This window comes from Meles meles, chromosome 8 (assembly GCF_922984935.1).
Source record: "Meles meles chromosome 8, mMelMel3.1 paternal haplotype, whole genome shotgun sequence".
Taxonomy (NCBI): Eukaryota; Metazoa; Chordata; class Mammalia; order Carnivora; family Mustelidae; genus Meles; species Meles meles.
Genome location: NC_060073.1, coordinates 63,001,617 through 63,027,459, shown reverse-complemented (window position 1 = coordinate 63,027,459; position 25,843 = coordinate 63,001,617). Strand labels below are relative to the sequence as shown.

Here is a 25,843-nt window from a genome sequence, read left to right as displayed (position 1 = left end):
CTATGGAAACACATGGTAATACATCTAACCAAGGGGGCAGAGGCAGGAGAAGGGAAAGGGAGCCAGTGAAAAATTTCCTGAGGAAAGTAACATTTGAACAGTGGCTTAAATGCAGGCAAGACAGACTGAGCATATTTAAGAAACTAAAAGTTTTTTACAGCTGAAACATTCAGACTGACGTGACATTTTAAGTCATGCTGAGTCAGGATGTGATGTAGGAATCTGCACATTTAATAAAAATCAATACCACTTTAAAACAATCAGTTCTATGTCTACACATCAGCAAGAAGTAGAACATAAAATTTAAACATTTATAATAGTATAATAAAACATCAAAAAACAGAAATAAATTCAATGAATTATGGGAAATATCCATGTACTTACAATTAGTTTATTTTAATCATGTTTTGTAGATTTAATAAACAAAGGACTATACCATTTTCTTGGGTTGTAAGACTCAATATTTTAGAGATGTCCATTATCCTCAATTGTATTGATAAATATATTAAATGGAGTCCCAATCAAAATACTAGCCAGATTTCCTTTTCTGTGTAGAACCATATGAAAATGCAAAAGGATAGGAATAAGCCAGTTATCAGTCATGCTAATGGCCACAGACTCTATTTATATGAAATGTCCAGAACAGGCACAACCATAAAAACGAAAAAGTAGATTTCCATCCTTGCAAAGATGAAGAAAGGTGATCCTGAAAAGGAACAACTAAGGGGAAGAACTTTAACAGATATAAAGACCAATTATAACACGAGAGAAATTAGAACAGTGAGATAATGGCAAAGGAACAGGCAAATGGATCCATGGAACAGAGGGCCTGCAACAGACAGGTAAGTACATGGCCACTAGTTTATGACAAAAGTGAGCCTGCAGTGCAAGGGAGAAAGGTTTTCAGTAAATGGTAGTGCGTCAATTGAATATTTGTATGAAAAAATGAATCTTATTAACATCATACACAAAAAAACAAATCCTGATGAATTACAAATATAAATGTAAGAAGTAAAATAGTAAAGCACTTTAAAAAATAATAGGGGCGCCTGGGTGGCTCAGTGGATTGGGCCGCTGCCTTCGGCTCGGGTCATGATCTCAGGGTCCTGGGATCGAGCCCCGCGTCGGGCTCTCTGCTCTGCGGGGAGCCTGCTTCCTCCTCTCTCTCTGCCTGCCTCTCTGCCTACTTGTGATCTCTCTCTGTCAAATAAATAAATGAAATCTTTAAAAAAAAATATAGAATAACATCTTTATGACATTAAAAGCCGCAAATATTTCCTAAACTGGACATAAAAAAATCTTAACTATAAAAGGAAAGACTGATAAAATGGAACTTCTGTTCATGTAAAGGTATCATTAAAGAAAGGGTGCCTGGGTGGCTCAGTGAGTTAAGCGCCTGCCTTCCGCTCAGGTCATGATCCTGGGCTCCTGGGACTGAGTCCCACATGGGACTCCCAGCTCAGCGGGGAACCTGCTTCTCCCTCTGCCTCTCCCCTGCTTGTGTGTTATCTGTCTCTCTCAAATGAATAAATAAAAATCCTAAGCAAAAACCAAACAGAATAAACTGGCAAACCACAGAATGGGAGAATACATTTTTAAATGTATATTTCAAACAAAGAAACCTTATCTATAATATATAAAGAACTACTGACTCCCTTCCCCACAAAAAAGCTGGGAGGGGGCAGGTGAGAAGGCCCTGGCAGGAAGACTTCAACAGGTACTTTACAAAGGAGTGTATCCCAGTCAGCAAGAAACATAAAATAGTGTTCAACTTCGTTAGTTTTCAGGGATATCAAAATTAAAACTGCGAGGAGATACTACAACATATCCACTAGAAAGGCTAAAATACAAAAGACAGAAAGTTCCAAGTGCCACCAAGGACACAAGACAAGAGAGCTGATACACTGCTGGGTGGAGAGGAGGTAAACTGGGCACAAGCACATTGGAAAACTTTTCAACATAATCTTTTAAAGCTTAAGATATGCTTATCTTGTAACTATGTAATTCTGTTCCTAAGTTTATATCCAACAGAAATGCATAAAACATCTTCATTAAGAAGCATGTATGAACAATGGAGTATTATGCCTCCATCAGAAAGGATGAATACCCAACTTTTGTAGCAACATGGACGGGACTGGAAGAAATTATGCTGAGCGAAATAAGTCAAGCAGAGAGAGTCAAGTATCATATGGTCTCACTTATTTGTGGAGCATAACAAATGACATGGAGGACATGGGGAGATGGAGAGGAGAGGGAGTTGAGGGAAACTGGAAGGGGAGATGAACCATGAGAGACTATGGACTCTGAAAAACAACCAGAGAGTTATGAAGGGGCGGCAGGGGTGGGAGGTTGAGGAACCAGGTGGTGGGTAATAGGGAGGGCACGTACTGCATGGAGCACTGGGTGTGATGCCAAAACAATGAACACTGTTATGCTGTAAATAAGCAAATAAAAATAAATAAATAAATTAAAAAAAAAAAAGAAGCATGTATGAGAAAGCTCATGGAAGCATTAGCTAATACTTCCAAACTAGAAATTACCAAAAGCCAGAATTAATAAATTCATATCTATATTTGTACAACGAATATAAGGGCAGTAAGAATGAACTAAGACTACAGAACATGCAGGTTAGGATGAAACTTACAAACAAAATATTGAACAGAAGCCAGCACATAAAATGTACATATTATATGATTTTATTTGCATAAAGTTTAAGATGAAGCAAAACCGATTTTGGTGTAATAAGTCAAGGTAGTGTTTAGTCTGGCTGGAAATATCCTAAACAGAAGGGTACATGAGGAAGCTTCTGAGATTCTGGGCTCCTTGTAATGCCTTGTTTCCCAGTGGAGATACTGCCTACATAAGTGCGCTCATTTTGACATTTTGAAATATTGTGTGGGTGTATGTGTGTGTATCTTTGTACACCCTTCTGTATCACCTTCAAAATACTTCCAAAAATTTTTAGAATCATATCACCATATTTGTACAAAGATGACTATTTGAGCCTATGGAGAATGAAAAAGGAAAACTGAATGTAGAGGTTAGGCTGTTTGTATGGTATTTTTACTCACCTTTGTCCTGTAATGCAATTTGTTGCTTATGCAGTAATGCCACCTCCCGTCCCAAAGCTTTCTTCTGTCTTTCCAGTTCATTTCGAAGCACCAAAATTTTTAATTGCAAGCACTCACTTTGTTTTCTCTAAATAATTAAAAAGCACAGGTAAATTTATGACTATGAAAAATTATACATTCATAGTGTCTTCAAATTAATTATGATGTAAAGCACTTTAATATTCATCTAATTTAAAGATCTCTTGAATAACTTAATTATCAGCACCAGCCATTTTAATAGAAAGAACACAGATGTAAGCGGAGAATAAACCTGATGTCTGGGACAGGTGTTTCTAAGAATCCAAAAAGCACTACAAAATATCTCAGGCCTCTTTTCCGAGATCACAATATAATTAAGACAAAAATTCATTTTTAAAAAATGGAGTTCTCAAAAACTTAAACATAAAGATACCACAGGACCCAGCAATTCTACTGCTAGGTACACACCCAAGGGAACTAAAAATAGGTCCATACAAAAACCTAAATATGAATTTTCATAACAGCATTATTTATAATAACCAAACGGAGGAATCAATTCAAATGCCCATCATCTGATGAACCAAAACAAAATGTGGTACATCCATACAATGGAATATTACCTTGCAATAAAAGAAATGAAATAGTGATGAATGCTACAACATGGATGAACCTTGCAAACACTACACTGGGGCGCCTGGGTAACTCAGTCAATTAAGCTGTCTCTGGTCATGACCTCAGGGTCCTAGGATCCAGCCCCGTTGTCGAGTTCCTGCTTATTAGCAGGGAGTCTGCTTCCTTTTCTCCCTTGGCTGCTCCCCCTGCTTGTGCTCTCTCTCACTCTCTCTCTCTCTCAAATAAGTAAATAAAATCTTTTTAAAAAGAAAAGAAAACACTATACTAAGTGAAAGCTAGTTTAAAAAGGCCACAAACCCCATTTATATAGAATCCACAGAAACAAAAAGTAGATTTCCATCCCTGCCAAACTGAACCAAGGTGCTCTAATATCTCACAGATTTCAGAGAAAGTCAACCAGGGACATGGAGCTTTCACCCCTTCCAGGTGATAACCATCCACAGTATCAGTGGACAGCACAAGCGGAGCGGATTTACAAAAATAAAGAGATAATCCTCTCCCTCCCAGCTGAGTGATATCAGAGGAGGCTTAGTGGAGAGTGAGAACTTTCCTTACTACACAGTATTAATGAGGCCAGCCTATTCAGCATGCTATCAGTGGAGGCCATGTGGGGAACAATATCAAAGTATTCCTACACCTCTTAGTTAGGTCAGTAGCAGTGAAGGCCTAGTGGAGAGTGGGAACTCTCAGTCCTGCTCAAAAGTAAGGATGCCCTCCCCCACACTTTTGCCACTTGGGTGTCAATGGAAGCTGCTTGAGGAACCTGAACTTTTATACCCACCTGGCAGTAATGAGATAGCATCTCTCCCTTCACTATCAGAGAAAGAGGTGTCAGAAAAAGCCAGATCAAAGAGGTTTCAATAAGATCTAGAGACTCATAACATCATATCCAAAATGTACAAAGTCTCAATCAAAAATAATTCAATATACCAAGAACCAGAAAGATGTCAAAGTAAATGAAAAAGGATAATTATGAGATACCAATACTGAGGGGCGCCTGGGTGGCTCAGTCAGTTAAGCGTCTGCCTTTAGGTCATGATCCCAGGATCCTGGGATTGAGCCCCACTTCCTGCTCTCTAATCATCAGGGAGTTTGCTTCTCCCTCTCCTTCTGCCCCTGCTTGTGCGTCTCTCTCAGAAAATAAATGAATAAATAAATAATAAATAAGATCTTTAAAAAAGAGAGAGAGAGATATCAACACTGAGGTGACAGACATGTTACAATTATCTGACAAAGACCTGGGAGCAGCTATCATAAAAGTGCTTCAATAACAATTAAGAACATCCATGAAACAAATTAAAAAAAGGAACATCTTGATAAAGAAATAGAATGTCTAGGTCAAGAAACTGAAGATATAACAAAGAACCAAATGGAAATTTTATATCACTTAGCATAATCCCCACCAGTTCAAAAAAAATGGAAATTTTATTTTTATTTTATTTTTAAATATTTTATTTATTTATTTATTTGAGAAAGAGACAGTGAGAGCATGAGCGAGAAGGTCAGAGGGAGAAGCAGACTCCCCATGGAGCTGGGAGCCCGTGTGGGACTCAACCTGGGGATTCCAGGATCATGACCCGAGCCGAAGGGAGTCACCCAACCAACTGAGCCACCTAGGCCCCCCAAAAAAGAAACTTTAGAGCTGAAAATATCTTGAATAAAAAACTTAGTGAATAAGCTCAACAGCAGAATGTAGGAGACAGAGAAAAGAATCTTTAAGCTGGAAAACAGAGCAACAGAAACCACCCAATCTAAACAAGAGAGAGAAAACAGAGTGTTGTTAAAAAAAAACAAAAACAGTCTCAGGATCTGTGCAACTATATAAAAAGACCTAATACTTGTAACATCCAGTACAGGGAGGAGAAAAGAAATAAAGCAGAAGTGAAAAAAAGTACTCACAGAAATGATGATGAAAAACTTTCCAAATTAGGCAAAGAAATACATCTACAAATTCATGAAGTTAATGAACCCCAAAGAGAATAAATTAAATGGAGAAAAATCACAAAATAAATAAAATCAAAAGCTGGCTTTTTGAAAAGGCCGATAACTTTGATAAAATTCTAGCCAGGCTAACCAAGAAAAAGAGAAAAGACAAATTAATATTATGAAGAACAAAAGAGGAGTCATCACAACTGATTCCAGGGGCACTGAAAGAATAATTTAAGAATACTATAAACAACTCAATGGCCAGAAATTCGGTAACTTAGATGAAATGGACCAATTCCTTAAAGACAATCTACTAAAACCCATGCTAGGAAAAATAATCTGAAAGGGCTTATATACGAAATAATTAAATTAATAACTAATAGCCTTTTAAAATATAAATTACCAGGCCCAGATGGTTTCACTGGTGAATTTTACCAAACATATAAACAAATAACACTAATTCTTTAAACTCTTTCAAAATATCAAAGAACTTCCTAACTCATTCTAGGAGGCCAGCATCACCCTAATGCCAAAATCAAACAAAGACATCACTAGAAAGGAAAATTACAGACCAATCTCTCATACACACTATTACATACATATACATAATATTTTGTTGATGCATTTGCAGATGCAAATTCATCAACAAAATAGTATCAAATCAAGTCCAACAATGTATGAGAAGAATTACACACCATAGCCAAATGGAATTTATTCCATGTATGCAAGGCAGGCTGAACATTCAGTAATCAGTGAAATTCACCATATAAACCAGGCAAAAAAGTCATATAATCATATCAGTACATGCCAAAAAAGCATACGACAAAATTCAACACCCATTTATGATAAAAATTCTCAGCAAACTAAGAATAAAGGAAAACTTCCTCAACTTGTAAAGAATATTTGCCAGAAAACCTACAGCCAACAACAACTTATGATGGGGTTATGCCCCAATAAACCCATTATAAGTTAAAAATATTGTAAGTTGAAATACATTTAATACACCTAACCTACTGAACACCACAGCTTAGCCTAGCCTACCTTATGTGTGCTCAGAACACTTACATTAATCTACAGTTGAGCAAAATCATCTAACACAAAAATGTTTTATAATAAAGTGTTAAATATGTCATGTAATTTATTAAATACTGTACTGAAAGTGAAAAACAGGATGGTTGCACAGGTACAGAATGGTTATAAGTATTATCAGTTGTTTCCCTCATGATCACGTGGCTGACTGACTGACAACTGTGATTTGTCACTGCTACCAGGCATCATCCCAGCATCACATATTGCTAGCTTGGAAAAAGATCAAAATTCAAAATCTGAAGTACAGTTTCTACTGAATATGTATCATTTTCATACCATCATAAAGTCAAATCTTACTTTGGGGATTGTCCATAATTAATGGCAGTGAACCAGATGCTTTCTCCCTACACTGGAGAACAAGGCACGGATGTCCCCTTACACCACTCTGAAACATGTACTGAAAAACCTAACTATGCAATGCAATAAGAAAAGGAAATAAAAACTATCAGACTGAGAAAAAAAGAAATAAAATCATCTTTGTTTACCGATGATTTGATTATCTGCGTAGAAAACCTCAAAAAATCAACCCCTCCCCACCCGTCAAAAAACAAAACAAAACCCAAAGTCTCCTGGAACTAATGAGTGATTATAACAAGGTTGCACAATCCAGGGTTAATATACAAAAGCCCATTTCTTTCTTATGTAACAGCAAGGAACAATTAGGATGTGAAATCTAAAACACAACATTACATTAGAATAAAAAAATGAAATATTTAGGTATAAAACTAACATACCAAAATATGAAGAAAATGGAAAAACTGATGAAAGAAATCAAAGGAGATCCAAATAAATGAATGTCCATATTCATGGATAGGAAGACAATATTATTAAGATGTCAATTTTTCCCAACTTGACCTATAGATCCAGTGAAATCCCAGCAAGTTATTTTGTTGATACCAACAAATTGATTCTAATGTTTACTAGGAAGGAAACAAAACAAAACAAAACAGAATAGCTCAATACCAAAAAAGAACAAAGTTAGAAGACTGACACTATCTAATGTTAAAACTTACTATAAAGCTACAAGAATCCAGACAGTTTGATATGGACACAGAATAGACAAATAAATCAATGGAACAGAACAGATAGCCCAGAAACACATACACATACGAATAGTGAACTGATCTTTGTCAAAGGAACAAAAGCAACTCAATGGAAAAAGGATAGTCTTTACACCAAACAGTGCTATAACTAGTGGACAGCTGCATACAAACAAAACAAAATGAAACAAAACATTTAGATACAGACCTTACACCTTTCATAAAAATTAACTCAAATCACAGAACTAGTGTGAAGTAAAAAAATTATCTTATGTGGGATGCCTGGGTGGCTCAGTAGGTTAAGTATCTGACTCTTGATTTTGGCTCAGGTCATGATCTCAGGGTCATCATCAGGTTCTGCACTCAGCCTGGAGTCTGCTTGTCCCTCTCCCTCTGCTCTTCCCCTCTTCCTCTGTCTCTGTCTCTCTCTCTCTCAAATAAATAAAATCTTTTAAAAAATTATCATACAAATTCAATAAGATAATACTAGAAAATTTAGGTGACCTTAGGCTTGGAGATGACTTTATATACAACATCAAATGCATGATCATAAAAGAAGAAAATAAGTTGGCCTTCATTAAAATTAAACCTTCTGCTCTGCAAAAACCACTATTAAAAGAATGAAAAGATAAGTCACAAACTGGGAGAAAATATTTGAAAACCACTTATTTGATAAAGGAATAATATAAAATATACAAAAAATGCTAAAAGCTCAACAGTAAGTAAATAAACAACCCAATTAAAAAATGGGCAAAAGATCTGAACTGTCATCTCATCAGAGAAGGCAAATAAGCATATGAAAAGATGCTCACACCATATGTCATCAAGGAACTGCAAATTAAAACAACAGTGAGATACTACATGTATTTACTAGAATAGTTAAACCTAAAACAGTGACAATACTAAATGCTGGCAAGGATGTGGACCAACAGGAACTGTCTGTAATTCATTGTTAGTGGCAATGCAAAAGGATAAAGCACTTTAAAAGTTTCTTACAAAACTAAACACAGGCTTATTACTATATGATTCGCAATCATGCTCCCAGATATTTATCCAGATGAGTTGAAAACTTACGTCCATATAAAAACCTACACGTGAATGTCTATAGCAGCTTTATTCACAAGTGCCAAAAGTTGGAAGCAACCAAGATGCACTTCAATAGGTCAACAGTTAAACAAACTATGGCATATCTATACAATGGAGTACTATTAAGCAATAAAAATAAATGAGCTATCAAGCTATGAAAAGTCATGGAGGAACCGTAAATGCATATTGCTAGGTAAAAGAGGCTACATGCTATATGACATTCCTGAAAAAGGCAAAAGCATGGAGACAGTAAAAAGATCAGTGGTTCCCAGGGGTCCTAAAAGAGGGGGAAAAGGATGAATAGGTAGATTTATCCTAGGAGATTTTTAGGCCCGTCATTACACTGCATGATACTACATGGTGGATACATGATACTGTGTATTTGTCAAAACCTAGAGAACTGTACAACAGGGAGCAAACCCTAATGTAAACCACAAAGTCAATATTCTACTAATATTAACTCAACAATTGTAACAAATATATCACTCTAATATAGGACATTAAGAACAAAAGAAACTGGGAGGAGAAGAGGGGAAATAACTTTCTGTACAGTTTTTCTGCAAACCTGAAACTACTCTACAAAATAAAGCTTATTTTTTAAAAAGTGATAGAACCATACCTCAAAAAAGTCAATTTCACTGAATGTTTATTTGATAAAACAAGTCCCAGACACATTCTACCAGAGATACAATTAAGTTTGCTGAATAAGTTTATTAATTTATCTTTCCATTAAAACACTTCCTACCTAAACCTTTGACACCACACTCTAAACTTTACTCAGACTCCCTTTTTATCCAAACACCTTTAGGGACCAGAATTTTCCTCCAGATAAAATCTGAAGTCCTGTCCCACAATAAACATGTATGTGCTTGCACATGTTTGCATTCACACTCAATTACTGCCCTATGAATGTGTTTGCCCTTGTTTCCTGGTCTTTATCAAGTGTCAATAATATACTTTACATGATTTTTCCATGACATAAATCTTAACCAAACAGTATTTGGCCATACCTAGTAAATTCTTGTCTCCTTCCTAAAACATATTATTAATTAAAATTGTAATGATGGGGTGCCTGGGTGGCTCAGTGGATTAAGCCGCTGCCTTCAGCTCAGGTCATAGTCTCATGGTCCTGGGATCGAGCCCCGCATCGGGCTCTCTGCTCCGCAGGGAGCCTGCTTCCCTTCCTCTCTCTCTGCCTGCCTCTCTGCCTACTTGTGATCTCTCTGTCAAATGAATAAATAAATAAAAAAAAATTGTAATGAGAAAAAAATTATCTTCAATAAATAAACTAAATAGGTTTATCAGGCTGGTAAGAAACTTTTTTAAAAAGATGAAAGTCAGCATCTCTATCTGACTCACAAATATTGAAGAAGCAAGGGCACTCAGTGAGATGACTAATGGTATGGCCTTGTTGAAGCAATGGGCATGGAAAATGACTTGGCAGTTGGTGGAAAGTACTTTATAGCTATCGTTTCTCACCCAAAATGCTTTCTTCCTCATCACTGAAATACTGATTCTAAACAGATGGCTTGATCATCTGTTAAAGACATTCAAGCCAAGAAAACAAGCACAAAAGCTTATTTCCAATCATCTTTATTATATTTGACTGGAAAACTCTATGAAATATGAAACATTCCTAAGCAATTTTTCTTGAACAAAGCAAACATTTATGAAGGGCATACTATGCGCTTCTAAATGAATGAGAAATGATATCTGCTTTCTAAGAGCTTGGGTCTAATAGAGATAAAAGCCATTTTGCCCTGTCAACCCACTGTAAAAACAAAGACCAAAGTCAGTGAGTTTGTTTATCATTAAAGAAAAAGGAATCAAGAAACAATTTGGGTTTCTTTAGTAATTCAATAGTGTGATCAAGACACGCTAGTGTTTTTATGTCACACTTAGAGAAAAAATACGTAAATTCTTCAGAAGCAATCTTTTCCCACAAAGAAGTGTTCAATTTTCATAACCTGAATTTCTCCATAAAATATCCAAACTGAATTCTACCTGGTCGAGAAAAAAAAGCAAAAACCAAAAACAGGAAAACAACTTTTCACAGAACACAGAGATCTGCTTACTTAGAGGATTAATCTGTTCTATTCCAGGGTATACAGTCAAATTGGGAAATATTTTCTAGAATCAAAGAACCAAGGGTACAAGTTAATCAAAATACTAAACTAATACAGGAAGGCATGTTTACAGTGTGTTTGTGTTATGGTCCATGTGCAGAAACTGGCCCACTTACAGAAATGTATCAAGTCATTCAAAACCAGGATGGTTGGCTCTAATTTCTGATGAGTAGAGTAAACAAACCTGCCCAAGTGGGATCTGGTTCCGCTTCCTTTCCAATGCATCTAACACAAGAGCTCAAAGACCTTAATGTTCTGTAAGTATCTTCTAATGAGTTTCTGTGTTCTATTTATCTGTTTACTCCTAGGTTAATGTCACATGTGCATCTCCAGTGCATCACTGTTAACTGAATTTTGGTGTTTTTATACAACATCTATCTGTTCTGAAAAATCACAGTTTCATCTATTTGCAAGCATATACATTCCTATTTGTGGGTCTTTACAAAGACAATGATGGGCAATGTTAAAGAGTCATTTCAGAATGACAGACTAATTTGTACTAAAGGAAGCAATTTTCTTTAGATCACACTGGAGCTAAAAAGTCTTAGACAAAATGTTCTCAAAACATGGTCCAGGAAAACATGAGAATTTCTGAGACCATTTCAGCACCTGTGAGATCAAAAATATTTTCATAATACTACTAAGCTGTTATCTCCCTTTTTCACTCTCATTTTCTCATAACTATATAGCAGAGCTTTCCAGAGTCTCTAAGATTTGTGGTATCACAACAGATTGATTGCAGAAATAAATGTGAGAATCCATCTGTCTTCTATTAGCCTAGGCATCATCAACAGATATATGCTAAGTTCTTTGAGGTCTTAATAATTTTTAAGAGCAAAAGGAGTCTTGAGACCAAAAAGTTTGAGAATGGTGGCTTAGGGAACATTCATCTATATTAGTTTTCCCACAAAACCTAGAAATAATTAACAATCTGGGGAAAAGCTATGAACTATGGCAGTTGTCCTATGAGAACAAATTTGCTTTTAAAAATGTCATTTGTAGGTTCTTTCTATTGCACTTATACCTTCTCAACCACTAAGAAAGGGAAAATATTTCCTTAGAAAATACTTAATCCAACCCCTTAATTTCATAGACTCAGTGGCAATATAAGGCCTTGAACCCAGGTCCAGCTAGGAAGATAAAGCAAAAGGTATATATAATAATAAAACATACATTCGTTGGGTCCCTGGGTGGCTCAGTTAGTTAAGTGACTGCCTTCAGCTCAGGTCATGATCCCGGAGTCCTGGGATCATCAGTTCCACATCAGGCTCCCAGCTCCACGGGAAGTCTGCTTCTCCCTCTGACCTCCCCTTTCATGTGCTCTCACTCTCTCTCTCTCTCTCTCTCTCTCTCAAATAAATAAATAAAATCTTTTAAAAAAAATACGTAAGTTCTACTTCCGCTATCAGAGAATGAGCACCTAACAAACTGGTCCTCTCATAAGTAATAGCTCCAGACTCTAAATAAAATACAAAACGCTACTACCTGAGGATTCTGGAGATTGATCAATGACAGGTAAATTGTGGAGAGACTCAGACCCTGGTGCAAGCAACCAACTCAAAGTGTGAATTTCCTCTTTTCTGTAGCTTTGTCCTGAGGGTGGCTGCAGTCAAACTCCAATGAAAGACAACCATCTCTCTGGCCAGGGGAACCAGGGGAAAAGAGATCACACAATCAAGGCCACCAGAATGGAGGAAGTCAGAGAATGGACACCCAGATTCTGTTTAAATTCAATATGAATCTCTGAATCATAAACCACACATGTATGAGGCAAACAGAAAGCAGCTGGGCCTAAAGGTAAAAGTACTGAACTGAATGAAATCTGAGCCAAGTCCATTGCAGGCATGACAGTTTGAGCCTAACCAAGCTGACTACCTGCTAAATGAAAACATCAATGTTCTTCAGAGGAAAGTAACAAAATCCAGACATTCCACAAAATTACATTCACATTGCCCAGGATACTATACAGTACTACCCAATATATGAAGAGCCAGGAAAATGTTACTCACTCTCTAGGGAAAATACAACCACCATATGCCAACCCCAAGATAACAGAGATGTTAGAATTATCATACAAAGACTTTAAAGCCACTATTATAAATATGCTGAGTGAGAAAAAGTAAAATATTCTTATAAAGAATAAAAAGATATGACGTCTCAGTCAAGTCCCAGAAAAAGTAATACTCTCATAATGAATAAAAAGATGAAATCTCAACAAAGGACTAGAAAATATTAAAAGCAGACACTTCTGCTTCTGGTCAAGATGGAATAGGAAAAAGGAACACTGATCAAATAATTTGAGCAAGCTACCGTAATCCTACTACCAATCTGATAAAATAATTTAAATCAGGGTGCCTGAGTGGCTCAGTGGGTTAAGCCTCTGCCTTCAGCTCAGGTCATGATCTCGGGGTCCTGGGATCAAGCCCCGCATCAGGTCTCTGCTCAGCAGGGAGCCTGCTTCATCCTCTCTCTGCCTGCCTCTCTGCCCACTTGTGATCTCTGTCAAATAAATTAAAAAAATTAAAAAAAAAACCACTGTATTTCAACATCCCTAATAAATACAGCATAAAATCCTTGAAATTATTTCTAGATCAAATCCAGCCAGATACAAAAAAAGAGTATATATTGTAACCAATTCAGGTTTATTCCAGAAATGTAATGTTAAACATCTGAAATTACAGAGAGTCAATGAGAAAAATCACATGATTATTTCAATAGATTCAGAAAAAGCATCTAACAAAATTCAACATCCATTCTTGATAAAAACTCTCAGAAACTAGGAATAAGAGGGAACTTCCTAACACCAATAAAGGTATTACTATCATTATGCTTAATTAAGAAAGGAGGAATCATTTCCCCCCATGAACAGGAAAAAAGAAAGGATTTCCACTTGTATCACTTTTATTCAATATTGTATTGTATGTTCTAGCTATAGAAATAAGTCAGAAAAATTAAATAATAAAGCACACAAGGCAGTCCAAGTTTGCATGTATGGTTGTTTACACAGAAAATCCCAATAAACATACAAAATAACCCTGAGGACTACAAAATTAATAGAATAAGACTGCAAGATACTAGGTTAATCAATTAGTAAGAACTGTATTCTTTCCTACTAGCAACAAACAGGTAAGACTGTGGACTCTGAGAAACAAATGGAGGGTTTTGGAGGGGAGGGTGGTTGAGGGATGGGTGAGCCTGGTGGTGGGTACTATGGAAGGCACATATTGCATGGAGCACTGGGTGTGGTGCATAAACAATGAATGCTGGAACACTGAAAAGAAATAAAATAAATAAAAAAAAAAAGAAACAAAAATTCAAAAACAATGCTATTTGCAAGAATGCCCCCCCAAACTCACATAAACTACTTAGGAATAACTCATAAAAGATGTCCAAAATCTTCACAGTGAAAGCTGCAAGATATTGGGAGAATTACAGAAAAGTCTATAAAAGAAATAAATGCCATGTTCCAAAGACTCATTATTGCTAAGATGGCAATTCTCCACAAACTGATTTACAAATCCTTATCAAAATTGCAACAGCCTTTTTTTTTTTTTTTTAAAGAAATGGATAAACTGATTCTCAACTCACTTGGAAATACAATGAACATGGACAACCCATGTAACTTATAAAACACACAAAACTGGTGGACTTGCCCTACCTGGTATTAAGACAACAGATTTGTAAGAGACTTTGGTATTTGGTGCAAGGTAGACATATAGATCAGTGGAACAAAACAGAGAATCCAGAAATAGATGAACACATATTTGGTCAATTAATTTTGGACAGATATTTCAAAACAATTAAACCAGGAAAGACTGTTAAATCAACTGTATATTCATATGGAGCAAAAAGAACCTTACTGAACTTGTACAAAAAAACTAGCTTGAGATGGATCATAGATCTAAATGACAAGCCTCAAACTACAGAAATTTCTTTAACAAAACACAGAAGAAATTGATGCAACTTTAGGTTAGTCAAACATTTCTTACAAAGAAAACAAAAAACCCTGCCTATAAAATAACATTAAAAAACACATTGTATTTCATTAGACTTTTAAGCTTTTGCTCCTTGGAAGACATCATTAAGAATATGACAAGGCTGGGGCGCCTGGGTGGCTCAGTGGGTTAAGCCTCTGCCTTCGGCTTAGGTCATGATCCCGGAGTCCTGGGATCGAGCCCCGCATCGGGCTCTCTGCTCAGCGGGGAGCCTGTTTCCTCCTCTCTCTGCCTGCCTCTCTGCCTACTTGTGATCTCTGTCTGTGAAATAAACAAATAAAATCTAAAAAAAAAAAAAAAAAAGAATATGACAAGGCAAGTCACAGAACGTTAAGAAAAATACAAATATACATGCAAACATGTGCATATACACACATTCTCCTCTCTCCTTCTCCCCTCCCCCTCTGTTTAACATAAGAAGACAGAAATCCCATTTAAAAATGAGGGAAAAAATATGAAACTAGTTCCCTCTACTGGAGTGAGGCTGGACTTAGTATTTTGCTTTCACAAAATTCAGCATGGAAAGAATACTCTAGAGGAGTATAATGGATAAACCTGGGGGACACTACCTTAACCAAGCAGTGACTCAGGTAAATATCAACACTGATAAGAAATAGTGATTTTAAAATAGGAAGGAATGAGAAACTGTCCTAGATCAGAGAAGCCTAGGAAGGCATGACTAAATTCAGTGTGGTATCCTGGGCTGGATACTGAAACCAAAAAAAGGGATATCAGAATCTAGGCTAATCATGGCAAAACATCAGACAAGTCCCAATCAGGAGATACTCTGTAAAATATCTGACAAGTAATCCTCAAAATTGTCGAAGTCATTAAAAACAATGAAAGCCTGAGAAATTTTCACATCCGACAAGAGTCTAAGGAAGCATGTCTACCAAATAGGTTGGTTCCTAATAGGGGTTCCTGCACGGGATCCTGGAAGAGAAAAGAACTTCAGGTGAGAATTAAGGAAATCTGAAGAAAGCATGGATTTTAGTGAATGAAGATTTATCAGTACAGATGCATTAACTATAACAAGGTAAAATGTTAGTAACAGGAGAAATTGGTTGTAGGGTATCCTCTCTGTACCATCTTTGTAGTAATTCTATAAATCTACTATTGTTGTAAAATAAAGTTTATTTATTTAAAAGAAAGATATGAGTGGAAACATTGGTGAAACCTGAATAAAGGCCACAGTTAATGGTAATGTATCAGTGTCAACTTCTTGGTTTGATAATGTACCATGTGAAATGTAACATAGTCATAGAAGAGGTTAACATTAAGGAAAACCAGATGAAAGTCAAATGGAAACTCGCTGAACTATCTCTGCAAGTTTTCTGTAAACCTAAATAGTTTATTTTTTTTAATGGGCAGAAATAAACTTACACTTCCTAAAGAATACACAAGTGACCAATAAATATATGAAAAATGTTTATCATAGAAATGCAATTATAAACTAAAATTAGAGAACACTACACAGCCAATAAGAGAACAGCTAAAATTAAAAAGACTAACATTTTAAATGAAATGGACAAATTCTTGAAAGACATAAGCTACTAAAGCTCACTCCAGAAGCAGATAATGTCAATAATCCACAACTATTAAAGAACTGAATTCTAGTTCAAAATCCACAAAGAAAATTTCAGGTCCAGATGGCTTCACTGGTAAATTCTACCAAACATTTAAGAAATAATTCCAATTCTACACACAATTCTACACATATCCTTTTAGGAAATAGAAGAAAAAACACTTCCCAAATCACTAGTTATGGCCAACATCACCCTGACAACAAAACCACACAAACAGATGATAAGAAAACAAAACTACAGACCAATATTCCCCATGAATATAGATGCAAAAATCCTTTAAACAGGGGCGCTTGGGTGGCTCAGCCAGTTATTCATCTGCCTTCGCTTAGGTCATGCTCTAGGAGTCCCAGGGCATCATCCTGCTCAGCAGGGAGTCTGCATCTCCCTCTCACTCTACTCCTCCTCCGCTCATGCTTGCTCTCTCTCTTGCTCACAAATACATAAATAAAAATCTTTTAATTTATTTATCTATTTATTTATTACTTTATATATTTATTTACTTTTTAAAAATTTTTTTAAAATTTTTTAAATAAAATCTTTTAAAAAATACTTTAAACATTTTAGCAAATTGAATCTGGCAATGCACATAAAAAAATAATAACTCCTCATGAACAAGAGGGGCTTTCCCCAAAAATGCAACAGTGGATTAACATTTAAAAATTAACAAATGTATTTTATCATTGTAATACAAGAACATGGGCAAAAATACAATTATCAACAGATACAGGAAAGGCAGCTGACAAAATCCAAAACATAAGCAAAAATTCAAGATAACAATGGCAGAAATTTCATAAGAAATGTAATTAAATGTCAAAAAGATACGTTGGCTATTGATGTAGTATGAGAAGATGCAAAATCTTTAAAAGCCATCAAGTATGAACTCAATTTCTAATAACAGAGGTACTTAAGTTTGGTCTTACAAAGTGTTCTAATTTCTTTCAGCATCAAGTTTGTCTTCTGATTATACATAGGCTAAAATTATTTTATTTATTTACTTATCTATTTATTTACTTATTTGAGAGAAAGAGCCAGCAAGGAGGTTAAGAGACAGCAGAAGCCAGGGGAGAGGCCGAGGGAGAAGGGAAAAGCAGGCTTTCCACAGAGCAGGGAGCCTGATGCGGGGCTCAATTCCTGGACCCTGGTACCACACCACAACCTGAGCCGAAAGCAGACGCTCAACTGACTGAGCCACCCAGGTGCCCCTAGATATAGGCTAAAATTAAAGTCAATTCTTAAAAATTGAAAATGCTTGGGTTGAAGTATAATGACCTTGGGCCAATTTAGAAAGGAATGAGGGAAAAAGGTAGTAGTAAAGGTTTCTAACTTGCTACAGGTAAATTGTAAAGTAGAAAATTAACAAGTAAATGGTATTATTCCCTGAAAGAAGACAAGTAAACCAAAATTTGTCTTTACTTGTCAAATGATTATGGGAAAGTTGTTTCCTTTCTTCAGGCCTCATTCTCCGTCCTTTTTAACAGTTTAATGCTTGTTTTTATCCTTGTTTAAAAAATAATAAATAAAAAGACAAAATACAGGCCCCAAATAGTGTCACTTAGACCAAGTTCCCAAACTAATCTCCTTTAGAAATGCAGTCTTATCTGGCCAGCCAAGAATCTTTCAAACCATGCCAGTAAGATTGCCACTTTGGCCCTCTCTATCCCCACAAAAAAGATGAGGCAATCCACAAGCTAAGAGACCTTGCTTTTACTCCTAGAAAGCAGCCTTGCCTGGAAAAATCCTTTTCTTTTGCTAATAACTTTCTTGCCCCCACCCTCCTTCTATTAAAAACCTTGCATTCTGTAGGACTCTTTGGAGAGAGCTTTGGAGCTCTCTCTAGAAGAGGTGCCGCCCCACTGATTCATGAATCATTTGAGAAAGTCAAGTAGATACTCAAATTAACTTGGTTGAATTTTGTTATTTAACATGCTAGATTCATTCGTAAATCTAATATTTATTGAACCTACTATGTGTTAAGCACCTTTCTAGACACTGGTGAATATAGCAGTGGAGAAACACAGACAAAAATCTCTCCTCTCACAGAGATTAGAGAGACAGATAAATAAAATACCTATGTAAAATATATAGCATGTTAAAGGGTAGTAAATACTACGGAGAAAAACATAACAGGGAAGGGAACAGAATGTACTGAGGAGGGATGATTTTAGGGAAGTTATATGGGAACTAGATGATGCCTAGGTTCACCTTCAGTTCAAATATCAACAATTCTTGTCTATGTTGACCAGGCGGCATAAAAACACACAGTGAACCTCTGAACCTGACCTCCTTAAACTCACACATTCTATCACCTTGCTTGGTATGTCACCACTTATATTTTAGAAAAATAGGATTAAACATACATTTTTCCATACTGAGACAAAACATATGCTGTCATTTAATGAAATAAGTAATTTCCCAGTCTTGCCTTGGGAGACAAAAAAAAGAAAGAAAGAAAGAAAAAAAAACAAAAACCCTAGCAATTTGTCCTCAGACAAAGGTTCTAAAAATGTGGCATTTCTGTACACTACAGAAAGGCTTAAAATTAGCTGCTTTTTCTCCTTTTCCAATATATTTGTGGTCTGGCTTTTCTTCCTTTACCGAGGCTGAGTTAAAACAAGAGGTGGTTTAACAGCTTCTCTAAAACAGAAGATTTTCCATAGGCAAGAAAAGTCAAATGGATAAGCATTACTACTATAGCTATTATAGCCACCATATTTTGTATGCCCACTCTGTGCCAGGTACAGCATCAGACACTTTATCCATCAGGTTGAATTATATGAAACTGCCATTTATGGGTCAAAATCAGCAATTTTATATAGTTTAAATACATCATCATCCATTCACTTTAAATTCCATGAGATGTCTCTGTTGATGGTTAACTGTGTTGATTTTCTATAGTTCATCTATTAAATTACTATCTCTGGCATATCTTCAAGATAATACAGAATATTTGTTTAGAGGTACAAAGGCCTTCTCCTAAGTTGATGGTGCTATAAATGACAACTGGAAGACACTGCCTATCTAGGAGAAAACAAATACTTCAAGCTTTTTTGGTTAGGACTTAATTTGAGGATTTGAATTGTACTTTAACTATCATAATCCATAGCACAAATTTCATCAAAAGCTAACCATAGCCATGTGGCTTCATTTTGAGAAAAGTTCAATTTATTAGTTATGCCTACTATTCTGCTTACAAAGACAGAATCTTTACATCAAAATTAGTATTTTTAGTATTTAGATTTAGATTTAGTATATTTAGTATTTAGAAAGAGTATAAAGCAACCCCAAATTATACTAATATCTTAAATCGTCTACTTGGGTTGGAACTTCTATTTCTTTGGAAATGCCTCATCAATCTTTCCCAAAAGGAATCTTTCCCAAGAAAGAACACTGTCCATAAACCAACCTATTAAATCCAATCCAATAATTTTAAATTCATCTTTTAAAAGGAGATTAGTCCCTAAAGTTTGTTTGTTTTTTTCTTTCTGGCAGCTATTTTTTATTCACTATACAGTTCACATCTAGAGTTTACATTGATAAGACATTAATAAAATAACTTTTAATTATTTTTTAAGTAATTGTATGTAATCTAAAATTTCACCTAGCAGCAAAAGGCAGGCACTCTGCGTGTTAGATTACGGGAAATAGGAACGTGTTCTCCAACATTTAAATGCCAACATTAAGTCTCAGCAAAACATTAAAAGAAAAAGTAACTACTTAAAGCTTTTTGAAAAAGAAATTCATTAATATAAGAAGAACATGATGATCACATTTAGAGATCAAGGAGTCTAAACAAGTAAATGTATTTTAAAACTTACCAGTTCATTGCTTGTAGATGTGAGCCTTAGCTTTTCTTCAATTTCCTTTCCAATTTTCTGAACTGTTACCTGAGTCTGTTTAATTGCACACTGGGCTCTGTGAAGCCTAGAAATAAAAGTTGCAGAAAAATTTAAGTGAGTTAACTATAAACTTTTAACACAGAGCAACAGATATAAATGGAACAAAATGAGGACAAACCTTCCAGGATAAGCAGAACTAGTAATCAACTCAAACTGACCATTTCATAATTCCCTAGCACATTTATAATGAAATAAACAGGAATTACTATGGACCCTAAAAACGTCCTTTCTATTCCTGCCTGCCTGCCCACCTCTGATACACTGAGAGCTAAAATGGCAAACTCACAGGAGTCTGGAAGACGTCTTAGAAAATAATCTAGTTGAGGGGTTCCTGGGTAGCTCAGTTGATTGAGCACCTGGCTCTTGGTTTCATCTCAGGTCATTATCTCATGGATCAAGGGATCAAGCCCACAGTCAGGCTCCACACTCGGCAGGAAGTCTGCTTGAAGATTCTCTCCCTCGGTCCTTCCCTCAATACTCTCTCTCTCTATAGATAAGTAATGTTTGTTTTTTGTTTTTTGCTTTTCTTAAAGGAAAGAATTTGGTTGAATTCTATCATGCTACAAAGGTGAAAACTGAGGCCCAGAGAAATTAAGTAGAGTGCTAAAGTCACCAGGAGAAGATCACTGATAACAAAAAATATTACCTATGGGTATACACAAAGAAAAAAAAAAGAATGAACAATAATCCCAGTTAAGGCAGCAGTAGCCACTCTGAAATGAGAAACGCTGAAAAAATTAAGAACTATTTTTCTTTTTTGCTTTCATTATGGGTTTGTGTTTTTCTTAGTCTGTTGGTCTTCAAATATAGCTTATATATTTCTTTATACATATATACAAATTGTCTTTATTTTTAGATAATCATGATTTTCATATAATGAAAATGAATTTCATTAGTAATCTACAAAACAACTACTAGAACTAATAAGGTCACAGGATACAAGGTCAATATACAGAAATTCATTATATTTCTATACATGGGTCTTTGTTTCACAATCACAATTCTGATCTCAAAAGGCTTTCGTTTTTTTTAAAGAAATTAAGAAGCTGATACCGTATTTTATAAAGAAAAACAAAGAATCTAGAAGAGATAAACCAAGATAAACTTTTTTTTATAAAACTACATAATCAAAACAATATGGTACTGGCGTAACGATCAAAACATAGATCAATGGAACAGAGTAAAGATTATATAAATAAAGCTACATATATATGGCCAACTGATTTTGGACAAAGGAATCCAGGCAAACTAATGGAGAAAATAAAGTTTTCTAAACCAATGGTACTGGATAAACTGGCAAAAAAAAAAATAATTTCATTCCCTACCTCAGAGCACATGTAAAAGATTAATTCAATGACAGCACAGTAAACATAAACCCTAAAATCATAAAACTTGTAGAAAAAAATAGACAATCTCTTGCAACCCTGGGGGAGGTAAAGATTTCATAGAGAAGGCATGAAAAGCACTAACCATAAAATTAAAAATAGATAAATTGGATCTCACAAAAATAAAAAATGTCTGTACATCTAAAGATGGCATTAAGAAAATGATAAGCAGTCTGGGAGATAATACTTGCAAAACATCAATCTGACAAAGGACTGTGTCTGGAGTATATAAAGAACTCTTATAAATCAGTAACAAAAAGACAACCCAATAAAAAATGAGCAAAAAAGTAAAATTCTTCACAAAGTTGACATAAGAGTGGCCAGTAAGTACAAGAAAAGGTACTCAACATCTTGGTCATCATGAACATGCAATTAAAATCATAAGAAGATACCATTTTACACCTGCTAGGATAGCTAAAATTAAAATAACACCACCTAATACTAGGAAGGATGTGGAGCAACTTGTATATGTTACTGGTAAGAGTGTATAAAAAAGTATTACAATTTGGAAAACAGTTTCTTATAAAATTAAACATCCATCTAACCTATGACCCAGTATTTCTACTCCTAAGCATTTACTCAAGAACAATAAGAACATATGTCTACATGAAGATCCGTAGAAGATTTTCATAGAAAACAACACAAATGTCCATCAAACAGGAGCATTAATAAACAAACTGAGGTATAATTCTACTCATCAATACAAAGGAAGACACATTGAATCACACAACAATCTGAACTAATATTAAAAGAATTATGTTGAGTGAAAAAAGCCAAGAACAAAAAGTAGATTGTATGATTCCATTTATACATAGTTCAAGAACAGGTAAAAGCAATCCATGGTGACAGAAATCAAGAGTTGCTGGCTGTCTGTGTGGGGTGGAACTGACTGATAGAAGACAGGGGAAACAAAGGGAACTCCCTGAGGTGATGGAAATGTCCAACATATCTTTCCTGGAGTGCGGGTACATAGCTATATGCAGAATTTACACTTAGGATCTATGCATTTCACTGTGTAAATTTTACCTCAATTTTAAAAAATCATTCAATAATTCTAACCTGAAAGATATCCTTTATACAAGGTGAACGTTTTTAGGGATTTGATGGCATCAGGAACCAACATCAGGAACACAAGCAAAGACATCACTACCTCTGCCTACATTATGATGATGATGATGATACTATACACCAAAAATATTCATGACATATACTGCACTTTCAGAAATTGCTTGATAGTTATTGAGGATTTCTTATATCATCTAAAAGGGCCATCTAAAAGGGAGCAACTTAGGTCATCTAGAAGGGAACAACTCTTACTATAGCTATTTTGCTCATGAGCTAAGTTACTGAAGCAACTTCCTCGAGGATCCTGTGGAATCCAACAGAGGTTACACTCCATCTTACTGCCTCTTGCACTGGGAATGTATGTGTACACACTCTCTTGGTAGTAATACTCTCTTACAAAGGTGGCTCTACAGAAATTTAAAAGCAAAGAGAGGCCCCTTGTCATGCAGTCCCAGCATATATCTCCAGCCTCCTTTCCTGATAGTCCTTAACTTGCGTGCTCAGCTCCCAGCAATTCTCCAAGCACATCATGCCATTTTTTTTGTTTCTGTGCCTGTGAGTGAGCTGATCTATCTGCCTGTAAGTTTTCCTCATCTCTTAACAGATAAGTACACTCCTGAGTCCACTAAAAAGGCAGCTCAAGCATAATCACTTCTTCAAAGACCTTTCTGGACTATTCCAGACAGGTGAAGGCACTCCTTCTTCTGGAAATCTACAGCAATCCATATACAAACCTCTAACAAAGATGACAGAACCACATTTTATAGCAACTGTTTATTTCCTTACTACATCTTTCCAAGAAAAAAAAATCTCTTATTTTTATATACATTCCCAGCACTTAGAACAGAATGTGGCACAAAGGAGGGACTCAAAAGATATCTGCAAACTGCATGTCAACTAACTCCTGAACATAAAAGCTCAGCCAAAGATTTGATTATTTTTTACAGGTATCAGTGGGAGAGTGAAAGATTATAGTGATAGTTCCCTATATTTACAACTTTAAAATACTATATTCAAAACAAAAATAAAATAAAAACCACTCACTCAAGTAAGGAAACATGCAATTTTTACTAAAAAAGTAATCAGAATTGTAATAATAACAGGCATTATCAACTCAGAGCAGAAATCAACAAAATAGCCTGTTACTTTAAAAGGGAGAAAATGCTGCCTGAAACTCACTGGTACTATGCAAACAACCTTGTCAAATGGTAAAGACTTTAAAAATAAAAATGATTCATGACCATAATTAATGTATGACTTCAGCTATTTGGCTCTCACAGCCCCAGACGCTTTCTGATCTTACCTTAGGGGCTTAAAACACACAGACAGAGTCACATTTCCTCCAATCTTCAGTGTTATCCAAATAGACTTTCAGAGCCCCTGCTACATCAAGACAGAGCTAATAACGACCCCTTTCAACCCAACAGAAGAATAAAAGTTTGATATGTTTAGGCTTTTAAACATAACATGGGGCATCCTGATTCCCCTGAGGGTGAGGAGGTGAAGAACTGACAAGGAAAGGAACAACTGCTTTACTTCCAAACCAGCTAGACAGTTTCAGAGGACTGTTTCTTGATTTTGCAAACTATGAAATGGTACTATAAAGAAATACACATCATCTAGTCGTCTGGTGGCAGGTCGAATACCAACACTAACACTGCCAAGCTGAAATAAACTCATTGCCATGGGTTTGAGGAGGAGGGATCAAACAGCTGTCTGAGAGGCACTCTAACTGGAGCAAACAGATGCAGCACTATTACTTAATATGCTTTGAGATAACAGTAAAATGGAAACTGGGCTTTAAAATGTTTTGGGGTAAGACAGTCCTGTGAATATAAAAATCTATGGAATAAAAGGCATTATGTCAAACAAATAATATATATTGAGACCATACCAAGCAAATATTAACAATCATCTCAGTAAAGGAGAAGTTAGGAGACAATTTTTATCCCCTTAGTATCGATCATATCACATCTGAAATGCTGCATTCTGTTTTTAGGTGAAATATGACAAATCAGAATCCCTAGAAAGGCAGTATACTTCCTTATGGCATGTGGGAAGAGATAAAAAGGGAGAAGTAAATATAAGAAAAGACAGGTATCTATTGAGACAGACACCTTATCATTGATGACTTTGTATTTCATAGGAAGAAGCATAGATTTTTTTTTCCTGAAGCAATTATGAAACTATTAAAGTTTTAAGCTAGAAAAGATTTAATTTCATTTATATTTAGAAAGATCGTTCTTCCTAAAAGAAGGTAAATGGGACACAGAGGCAAGACTGTAAACAGGAAGGCTGGAGTGTGGTTATTATAGGCTCCTTAGGAAAAGTTTAGGCATTGCTCTAAATTAAAAAGGGAACAGGAATGTGTAGACGTGAAAAGTGAGAGAGAAGGAGAAATAAAGAACGATGCCCCACCCCTCAAAAAAAAACAAAACAAAACAAAAAAGAATGAGGCCCCAAAACAAATTACCAGCATCAGGAACACAAGGAAAGACATCACTAGATCTTATAGACATTTAAAGGGCATTACTGGGAAATTATGAGCAACATGCCAAAAATTTAAAAACTTAGATGACAGTCAAATTGCTTTAAAAAATCCCAAGTTTCCAAAACAAATAAATGAATTAGAAAATCTGAATCACGATTATTGGTTAAAGAAACTAAACTTGTAATTAAAACCACTTTCATGTACAAAACTCTAAGTTCAGAGAACTTCACTGGTATTACACTAGTTTTAGCAAAATCTTTCAAAGAAGAGGAAACACTTCTCAATTTGTTTTATAAGACCAGTATAATCCTTGTACCAAAATATGACATGACAAGAAAAGATAAGTACCATACATGACTATAAATGCAAAAATCATTTTAAAAAGTTAGCAAATCAAATCCAGCAATGTATCAAAAGGATAATACACATCTTGTTC

At 35.6% G+C, this 25,843-nt stretch overlaps 1 protein-coding gene across 1 annotated transcript in view; it reads right to left on the bottom strand.

Moving 5' to 3' along the window:
* UVRAG (UV radiation resistance associated) overlaps positions 1–25,843 on the bottom strand; it is a 301,625-nt gene that overhangs the window by 145,484 nt on the left and 130,298 nt on the right. Inside the window, exons 7-8 of the mRNA XM_046016488.1 lie at positions 20,386–20,491; positions 3,072–3,198 (exon numbers count right to left, since the gene is read on the bottom strand). Of these exons, the coding sequence (XP_045872444.1) occupies positions 3,072–3,198; positions 20,386–20,491 (233 nt within the window). The remainder of the gene's footprint in view (positions 1–3,071; positions 3,199–20,385; positions 20,492–25,843) is intronic.